The 10,949-nt window shown below is 32.7% G+C and overlaps 1 protein-coding gene across 3 annotated transcripts in view; it reads right to left on the minus strand.

The window, feature by feature from the left end:
- Positions 1 to 8,677, minus strand: part of LOC106079295 (tyrosine-protein kinase JAK2-like) — a 41,974-nt gene extending 33,297 nt beyond the window's left edge. The window contains exons 1-6 of one of the 3 annotated variants that reach the window (XM_056043385.1): positions 8,619 to 8,677; positions 5,305 to 6,181; positions 3,996 to 4,103; positions 3,184 to 3,341; positions 1,714 to 1,979; positions 15 to 158 (exon numbers count right to left, since the gene is read on the minus strand). In XM_056043385.1, coding sequence (XP_055899360.1) covers positions 15 to 158; positions 1,714 to 1,979; positions 3,184 to 3,341; positions 3,996 to 4,103; positions 5,305 to 6,141 — 1,513 coding nt within the window. In that variant the 5' untranslated portion in view covers positions 6,142 to 6,181; positions 8,619 to 8,677. Of the gene's footprint in view, positions 1 to 14; positions 159 to 1,713; positions 1,980 to 3,183; positions 3,342 to 3,995; positions 4,104 to 5,304; positions 6,182 to 6,528; positions 6,699 to 8,618 lie in introns of those variants that run through there. The other 2 variants (XM_056043386.1, XM_056043384.1) reach the window with 2 other exon arrangements.
- Positions 8,678 to 10,949: the final 2,272 nt, after the last annotated feature.

The raw sequence follows: 10,949 nt of genomic DNA on the forward strand, positions 1-10,949 counted from the left end.
AACAAATCCCTAACCAGCTATCAGAGTTCTCCTACTCAAATCCTCTCTAAGGTATACTCCAGGCTCATTGCTGACTGGTGGTGGTGATGAAGAGTAGTAATAATATGGCTCAATTAAGTCATCCTGAAACAATTTGTTGATCTCTGCTACTCCAGGGTCTAAAAAAACACATTTAATGTTATTTTGGTTTACATAGATACATAGAGATATGATGAAATTACAAAATTATAGAATAAAATATATTTTATATGTTATTTCAATTTTAATAGGTTTCTATTGAGTATGACTATTAATAATAAAGTATTTTTGTTGTTCATACAGTTTTTACTGAGTATGGATATTAATAAAGTATGCTTCCCTCGATAATGGGCTTATTGTAGTAATTCTTTCTTCTTCTAGTGACCACTATCACACATTACACTGTCATCAAAAATTCAACAACGAAAAAAAAAAATATTTAAGGTAAATTTTAGTTTACAATGATGCTTTGAGAATGTATTTACTGTTCCTACAGAACATGGCATCTAAGTCAGATCCTTCTTCATACTCTGACTACTCAGTTCTCTGAAGTAAATTCAAACTTCATAATTTAAACTTATTTTCAAGTGCATAAAAAGTCCCTTCAAATGAGTACATATAATAATTATTGAAATTTTGGTAGGCAAATAGACTCATTTCAATATTTTTATAGAATTACTCTCTAAAATTTGTATGCACAAATCAAAATGGCAATCTCCTTTGACCAAGTGTCCCTGTTTCCATTCTAAATATCCAAGTAACAAATGTGAACATGGTCTCTTCTGCATTTTCTTTCAGTGTGCATAAACAAATTTATTCAGAATGTGATCAAATTAAATTTGTCAGCCACTTGATATATAGGTATTTAAAGGAAATCATTTTTTGCACATAGTCTTAGTTTATAAAAAAAAAAAAATGCCACCAAGATGCATTATTTTAGTAGTACCATGTTACACATATACTGTATAACTTACAAGTTTTTAGATTGACAGTATAAAAAAAAACAAGCAAAATATGTTTTTAAAACTTTTTAAAAGCAAAGCTTAAATTGAGTGAAATTGCATGAAATATTTTGAATCAATCATGTCATTTATTTTTAATAAATCTAGACTAATAATAATCTGAGAGAAGGTTTCCGTGCTGCTTTTTCAAATGCTTTTTTTTTAAGTTGCTAGAATCTGAATTCGAACTCAAGGTCTCGAGCCTCCAGGATCAAAGGCTGAAGTGTTAGTCAGTGGGCTATACAAGTACCGGTACTTATAAAATAGAGGGTTTTATAGTCTATTGTTAATTTAAAATTTTAACAAACAACCTCATTATTTACACAAGGCTTATCTCCCTAGCTTAGCACATTTTCTATATAAAACAAAATTAACAACTAATTGATAAATCAATTGGTAAATTTTTTAATTGATTCATATGTTGACACAGACAATGAATAATTGTGCAAAGTTTCAACTTGATGCAAGAACAGGAAGTGGAGGAAATAATGTGAACAAGATTCCTCCCAGACGCGAGTTAATATAAGCTTTAGAAAAACTGCTCCAGCACTACTGTAATATTAAGAATGGCTTGAATAAGCACAAAGCAGTTCATTTCATGTTAATATTTCAACAGCCCATTGTATTCTATACTTTCTATTGCTATTGTACTGATTTATGTTTCATATACATGTGTAAAATTGTTTTAACTTACTGTTCCTGGGAAGGACTTGAGATTGATAGTCTATTCTCAATTGATGGATCAGTTGTTGACAGTTATCAAAACTCTTAAGCAACGTTCCTTTAGATGACAGGTTGACTATTTTCTCTTTTGTAATGTTTAAGTCCAGTGTTTCAAACATCTCGCCCTGTTGTACCAACACAGCATAGTGGCTATACTCAGTCAGACTTTCATGGATGAGAAATTTGATTTCTCTGTCAGGCTGTACTCCTCTGAGGACACTTTTAGCATTAGATAACCTAAAAAGAAAAATGACACATAATGAAAAAAAAGAAAAATTCCATAAAGAAATTTTTAAAAAAGGGAGGGGCGAAATGAGCATTAAAAGTTTTCAAATGCTGAATGTCAATGAATTCTTCCACAGTATTTGGTCAGTAGGGAAGGAGTATTATCTTTAGACATATTTACACAGCTTGAGTTTATATATTTGTTAATTATAGCGCAATAGCCCTTACTTACTTCTTACTTGAGGCAATGCCTTAATTACATTATTGCTGTTTGTGAACTGGACAATTTTATGCATAGAATGTGAAATGAGCTAGATAACTTTTTGCACAGAATGTGCAATGAACTGGACAACTTTTTGCACAGAATGTGCATTGAACTGGACAACTTTTTGCACAGAATGTGCAATGAACTGGACAACTTTGTGCACAGTATCTAAAATAAACAGCTCAACACAACAGACATTGAACTGAAAATTGAGGCAAAAACATTTATGTTCTTTCTTTCAAAGAATTCATCAGCATTTAAATTATTATATTTCAATAATTCTGAACAGAATCCACCAAAGGGTTCTCTTTTCTTATGGTCATCTTTAATTTTGTTAATGGTTTCAATAGTCTTTTCTCAGTAACTTATTCTCATGTAGCTAAGATTTTTCTAGTTCTAGGTAACACTAAATTGAGTCCATGATTCTGATAAAAAATAATTTATTTTTAAATTATTCTAAGTTATTTATGTATTATTGCTCATTTTACTTTTAAGTCTTATTTGTCCAAAATGGTCTCTTAAGTTTACTGATTTAGTCAATGGTGCCACTGTAGTAAAATGTATTCATTTGTGATGAACGCCCCACTCTTGATCACAGACAGAGTATCCTTATCGAATACTAGTCTAGCAAAGTTTAATTAAAAAATAACAGTGAAGTTTTGTGTTCTTAATTGATTTGTAAACCTTTCTTATCATTAACCAAATTGCTTTGTTTGATTTCTTAGTTATTTCTCCAATAGGGGTATTTCATGATAACTTTTCATTTATTATAGAACCTAGGTATTTTGAGCTTGTAATTTGAGTAACTGGTTTACCATGAATAAGTAGTTTATTTCTTTTAGTTTTTTTTTTTTTTTTTTTTATGATTAGCGTTTCTCACATTATCATGAAAAGGTATAGCAGCCCATCCAATTGGACTTTAGAAGCTATAACAAAAGGGATAGTACTCACTCTAAAGGACCAAAACTTTGCAGCTCATTTCTTAATTTCATGTCGGTTGTTTGAAGATCCAGGTTTATACAGACATCATAACAAATAAATAGCATAACAAATCCCTGAAGCATTGACACAAATGATTCACTACTCCCCTCCATAGAAAATTCGAGATGCTATTTAGAAAAAAAAAATAATTTGATTATAAAGAAACTAACAAATAAATTTTGTTAATAAGAGTTTAACGCAGAAGTATAATTTTCTACAACTGAAAATTTTTACTTATTGGGTAAATAAAAAATAGTTTTGGGAAAAATTAACTCCTGCAATTCATTTATGAAAAAGGCTTAGTTTAAATTTTTATAATTTGTGTCCACCCCAAGTGAGAGCATTAGAGATGAGTTAATGAATGAGCAAGCTAGGGATTATATTTAAAAGATACTGGTACTTTAATGACCATGTGAAGTATAAAAACATCTTCAGCATTTTTATAAAGAAAAGTTGAAAGTAAGCTCATTACCTCAGATATAGGGGATGTTCTGGATCACAATATCCACATCAAATAAATCTATTGAAGTGGGATATAGATTCAGGGTAGTAATCAATACCCAAGAAAGAATACCCAAGTTCCAACCGTGGAACTATCCATCTATCATTACATACACTGAGCTCCTAATATTCAGTAAGCACATCCCATAAAATTAATGTGTGCAAGTGTGTGAGAGCAATAACTTTAAAAAAAAAAAATTATTACAGCATAACCCATTAATTAGTAATATTTTAGAATTATTAGTAATATTTTAGAATTATTAGTAATATTTTAGAATTACCGTTGGGGCTTCATTTCTTGGACAAATCATGACGATCTTTTTAGATACATTTAGATTGTAACAATAAATTTTGATGTCAATAATTTCTGCCAGGCTGTACTTAAGTACCTTTAAAAAACATATTTTAAACAATTAATTAAAGTATAATATTTACATTTACAAAGTCAGTATTCATAATTCAATTCATAATAATGTGAATCATATATAAACATGTAAAATAAACTAAACTTAAGTAAAGTTCCCTTTCAGACTTTTCGATCTATAGGGCAGATGATATAAAGGTCATCTGTTTCTGTGGCCCATTGTTAACGAAGTTGTGATGTTAAGATAATATTACTTATTCAAATAATTTTTAATTAATAACATAAATGATATTTACATCTAATGCTTTATACTCAATTTTTTTTTAAATGTAAGCAACATATTTAAAAAATCCTTTTAAAAAGCAAAGATTATCTAATAGAAGGAAAAGAACTCAGCACTTATAACTATATTTCTCAACAATATAGAAGTTTTTTTCCTTATTCAATATCAAACAAAATAATTAATTACTATTAATTATTGACAAAATAATTAATTACTATTAATTATTGACTAATTGGTTAAATTTTTTATTGATTCATGTTTTGTTAGGTACAATAAATAATGATTTAAAGTTTCAACTTCATCCGATAATGCGTGTAGGAGAAAAAACATAACTTTTTTAAGGGACAAAACCCTAGCCGTATCCATGAATACTAAAGGATTAATTTCCCTTGTTGCTATAAAATAATTAATTACCAGTAATTAATTGACTAATTGGCCAATTTTGTCTTATTAATTGATGTCTTGTCTATGTCAATGAATAATTGTGTAAAGTTTCAACTTGATCTGAGAATGGGTATATGATATTTGATATTTTGGGTTTTGGCACATCTGCACAATTTGGGCCATGTCGTGCCCAGGTCTGAGAATGGGTGGGGGGAGCAAAAAATACATTCATCTCTATTAAAGAACGAAAGTTTTTAATAAATTAGGTAAACTTGTTTTCACAGTATTTTATATATGATATGAATGTATCAGCTTAACGGGCAAACCCTTTTTGATTGAGAATCTTCTTTTTTACTTTTATGACAAAGAAAAAAATTTGGAAGGATCATTAGCCAAGTTTAACATACAGGTAGATCTAAATTCAATCCACTAGATTATTAATACCCAAACTACTGCCCCCAGACCACAGGTAATATCCGGCTAGTTATAATAATAGTAATAATTTAATATCAAGTAGTTTAATAGGTGTGAAGTCATCAGGCATTTGCAATATACTTACATCCCCAAAATACAAGAAAGGACTATGATTCATTTCACAAATCTTCACAGAAACTGTCACTTCTGTTTTATTTTCACCATTGTTATATGTTGCTGTGTACCGTTCTATCCAGTAATAAGGCTCAGTGCTCATGATCTCTGAAAAAAATTCTTGTTTATGATAGCCCAAATTCTCATTATCTCCCTTTCTCTTCTGGATAGACTCTTTCAAGCCTTGACAAATCCAAAATGAATCTATCCACCACTGAGTAATGAGGCGCTTGCTTATAAATTTTGAAATTTTATTCTTGATGTTAAAAAAGTTAATTTTTTTTTCTTTCTTATAATTCCTATCTACTTTAATTGAGCCATCAAAAGGCAAAGACGAAGGCATCAAGAATGATAAAGAAAGAAGTTTAAATATTTTCTTTTCATTAAATTTAGTACTCGCTCCTAATTTCCTCATCAGGAAATCATCTAAAATTTGTAGGAAAAGATATTCAAGCATCACGTCATTGACTGAAGTTTTGTAATTAACTTTCATAGGGTCATGGGGATAAAAACGAATTCTGAACTGGTAAGTTTTCCCTTGATCTTGACTATCAAATGTGTGACTCTGTGGTAACCATATTTGTTCTTGGTGATTATCTAACAATTGCAATCCAAAAAGATGAAGATATTTAGGCCCATACACTTCAACATTGTCTTTATCCGCAATAATTTTTGGACCAACATACAGTAAACATTGCTTCAATACTTCTTGACACGTTAGTCCATCTGTCAGCTTGATAGTCATACTTTTTAATTGGTGATGAACAAATGTAACATGTAAAACTGTTTTATTGCCAATATTGGCCATTTTTAGAGGGTGTTGTTACCAGACTTGAACTTCTACTGTTCTGAAGAAAAAAATTGAATATAGATCTATATATATATAATTATTATTATATATTTATCTAGAAATCAATTTCACTTGATCAATCATTGTGCCTGGACTACATTACTACATCTAACCTAAAGTTAGAGTCATAGAGTAGAGATCTATCTAAATCTATTTTATATATATATATATATATTAAAATATTATATATTACAGAGAGAGAGTATAAACTACTATAAACTTATATTATAGAGTCTAGAATCTTAGATTATAAGTTCTTATCTGGGTCTAGATCTAGATCTATAAAATCTATTCTAATTTCTAGTACTAGATTACTAGACTATCTAATAATCTATTCTAATCTACTGACTAATGAGGCTCTGAGCCAGAGTGAGGATTCATAGTCGACATAGATTCAAAGATTATCATAGAAGTAGATTAATCATTAATTATATAGATCATTCTACTTCTACTATTTGAAGTCCAAGTCCTTATGCTAAGCTTAGTTAGTGACACTCAGTAACTCTAGTAGTGACGTGTAGTCTAGTCGTACTCTAACTTCTAGTCTAACTGAGAGTAACTCTAAACTTCTAACTCTAGTAACTCTACTAGTACTAGACATTACTAACATTAGTGATTAGTCAAGTCCTAGTACTATAATAACTTAATAATAAGTACTACAAGTATATCTAGTACTAGTGACTAGTGCAGTAGTGGTACTAGATCTACTATCTAGTATCATCAATTGTCTCTAGACTAGAATACTCTACTCTAGATAGAATCTAGATTGTACTATCTATATACTATATTGACTATATATTATATATACCAATATTCCAATATATATATGGTAGATTCTTATAACTGAACACCGACTTTCGGGAACTAGGTCAATTTTTTATTTTATTTTTTTATTTGGTGAAGGTTTAACTTACAAAAAAACTGAAAGCAGATTCTTATTCTGCAACTAAAGGACTATAAAAATAGCTGTGTTCCTTTGTATTACCACCCATAGTCAAGATTTTATTTTAAAATAAATTAGGTCACTTCATGCTCCTATTTTGAACGCAGTTTTTGGGCTTTCTCCTTTAGTTGAACAGTGAGCACCGGTGTTGAACACCACTATGTAATTGCTAATAAATTATATCGGTGTTACTTAAAAATTATTTAGATTGTAGTAAAAGAAGTAGATTCAATTTTGCAATATGTATTTATAGTCTATTTCCTCATATACTCTCTTTATTTCTCTCTTATATATATATATATATATATATATATATATATATATATATATATATATATATATATATATCGTGTATAGTTTATTTATTTAAATACCTATATAATCTATGTGTAGAAACAGACAGAAATAAATTTATATAGATTATAGAGCTATAAATTAATTATTTTAATTTAATAAACATGATATTTTCTACTAGGCTACTTGTATTTTCTCTCTGTCTTTCTTTTAACTCCCATCCAAGGACCCTCTTCTTGTTTTCATAATTTGGATGTTTGTTTTGTGACATCCCCTCCCTCCCATAGATGCTTATAATTCTTTTCATGACTCTCTCCCCCTTCCCTCCACTGCCTGTTGGATAGTTTGTGACACTACTCGCTGAGTGTATACCTCTCCTTACCGCCAGCTTATCTTGCGTGATCACAGGCAGTGGGCATGGTCTCTGGCTTCAAATTAGCAGCCCACACTTTTTCTTTCATTCATAAGTTATATATTCTAGATATCTCTATCTAGGTCATGTTTATTCATTGAAAAAATCATAGATTTATTAATCCCAATAATATTTCTTAATACGATTTTGCTGTGTTCAAAAAGGAGAATGAGCTGAATTCATTATTATTTGTTTGGACACCCCCTTTTTTAATTTTATTTAACAGCTAACGGTATAAATGTGATTGGAATGTCTTTCTAAAGATGTTTGGAAGCTTATTTTGATATGCCCATCAGCCTACGATCAAACAGGTTCATGATATAGCCTTCATCCCTTATATGGGTATGAATTGCCGGGGGAGGTTAAAACAACAGCTTAACATACATGGTTACCGAGAATCTAAATAACTGCCATCTGCTTTGGAAAAACGGAACAAAATTACCAGAACTTATCTAAAATTGGACATGCTCAGTCCCGAATCGTCGATTTTAGCTCCAAACATAAAAACAAATGAATTATAAACACAAAAAAGCGACCCGTTTAGAAAGGAGAATCCGATGGGGTGTTCAAACTATAAGAGCCTCCTTATATACTATAATATAATAATCTAGTAGATTTGTCTAGATCTAGTAATCTAGAATCTAGCTAGAATCAGATCTAGACAGACTCTAGATGTAGACCTACATCTAGAGTACCCATCTAGATCTAGATATCTAGTCTAAATTATTTTAGATTAACCTATGTCCTATGTGTAGACCTAGATCTATATTTTATGAATTTGCTAACATTGCTACGCAAACTAATGTTGAATGTGAAATCTATTATTGTTTGTTTAGGCGGAAGTTCATATTTTTTTATAGGTATAATATATATAGGTCTGTGAAATGTCTATTTTCATACCACATACTGGCACATACCGGGGGTCCAGGGCCCGAATCCTGACGAAGACTGGGATTTTAATTTCGGGATCTTAGTGGCGCCTCTGAATTCACCCAGCTCTAATGGGTACCTGACATAAGTTGGGAAAAAGTAAAGGCGGTTTGGTTGGTCATTGTGCTGGCCACATGACACCCTCGTTAACCGTAGGTCACTTAAACAGCCATGACCTTTTATCGTCTGCCCTATAAACTACAAGGTCTGAAAGGGGAACTAGGCCTCAGTGGCATCACTAGGGGGGGGGGTGCGTCCGCACCCGTGTGGGAAAAAATGCACTTTTCCAAAAATAAATAAATAACAAATGAGACAGAAGCAAGATCATAAAGCAAAGGTATGGTTGAATAAAATTATTCTTACTAGGGAAAATCAATAGCAAGATTTTCTTGTTTGATAAACAGTGGGCATGTCCACAATGAGAAACTCGCGAGAAGACTGAAGAACATTTATCATGTTTTCAAATTTGGAACAATTAAGCAGCTAGACTAGAAAAACAATTGACAAGGAAATCATTGCTATGATTGACATGTAGATGGGAAAGCAGAGGAACATCTTGCACTTATAGTTGATTTATTGTTATAAACCTGGTGGTGGCACAGATGGGGGTAGTGGTGTGAGTGTAGTCAGCCGACGCAAATCTACCCAGGCAAGCGCTAGACGAGCGGTCAACGAGTTACGACGGTCAGCCGAGACGAGTGTCAACATGACGGTTCGGGAAAGATCGACGTAGTGAACAGAGCTCAGGAGCGTCACGAGGGATGTAGTCATCTAACCACCAAGAATGGTCGAGCGACGTTCTGTCCGGTTCTAGAAGGCCAGCAGGGACCTTATATAAAGAGCAAAGGTATCAGAGACTGTGAGTGACAACTTCCCGATCTACAGTTCGTTGCGACGGCTCAGTACAAGTCCGAGACGAGACAGAGAGACCAGTGCAAGAGTTGATACGGCGGCACGGCTATTAACAGGAGAGATATTTGTACAGTCTTGTGTTACGTGCTGCCAATTGTACAATATTGGCTGTTATTTATTGACATTAAACTGTTACGTTATTTCGGAGCCCTGAGTTGTCAAGTTCTTTAAGTTGGTGGTGTATGGTGCAGTTTGCAGAGATCCTGGATAGTGAGATTCGTAACAATATGGTGGCGAATTGAAGAAGACTTTTCATAAATAATGGATTTTTTTTTCTTGGAATTGTTGAAATGTTATCTAAATATGAGCCAGTGCTGGAATAGAAACTTATAAGATTGCAATGCCAAAAAAAAGTAACTTTCCAAGTTTGTACCAAAAGTCAGTGAGTTTATAAATGTTTTAGCAAACCACTTAAGGGATATACTTATCAGAGACATAAATGTTGCAAGGTACTCCACTAGCGGATCCAGAACTTTGGAGTGGGGGGGGGGGCGATTTTTTTCCAAACCCTAACCCTAACGCCCAGTAAACCCTAACCCTACGCATAAACGTGCATACAGCGCGCGCGCGCGCACACACACACACACACACGCACACACACACGCACACACATATATATGTATATATATATATATATATATATATGAGAATAAAAAAAGCAGCATTTCTCAACCTTCGGCGAAAACCAAAACAACTGGGGCAGCGCTATAAGGTTCTGTGGTGAAGTTCGGGGCGAAGCCCCGACGCCATAAGCGTTTTCTTGCTCTTTTTCACTGCAGAAACGCATTCTCCTGACAAGTACAGCTCATTATTCATCAATGGAGTTCGGGGCGAAGCCCCGACGCCATAAGCGTTTTCTTGCTTTTTGACTGCAGATACGCATTCTCCTGACAAGTACAGCTCATTCTTCACAATGTAGTTCGGGGCGAAGCCCCGACGCCAAAAGCGTTTTCTTGCTTTTTTCTCTGCAGAAACGTATTCTCCTGACATCTACAACTCATTACTAATAAATGGAGTTCGGGGCGAAGCCCCGACGCCAAAAGCGTTTTCTTGCATTCTTCACTGCAGAAACGCATTCTCCTGACCTGAAGCTCATTATTCATACTATTAAAAAACGACCTTTCGAATAATGTTGTACTTGAAAAATATTCTAATTTGAATTTATAGACCCATAATACATTGCAAATAAAACCGATTTGTTCCTTCAAAAGATAGGATACCCCACGTATTTGGATTTTTGGTTTGAGGATCGCCGCCGAAAAAAGACTTATTCGA

Source organism: Biomphalaria glabrata, chromosome 10, assembly GCF_947242115.1.
Source record: "Biomphalaria glabrata chromosome 10, xgBioGlab47.1, whole genome shotgun sequence".
Classification (NCBI taxonomy): Eukaryota; Metazoa; Mollusca; class Gastropoda; family Planorbidae; genus Biomphalaria; species Biomphalaria glabrata.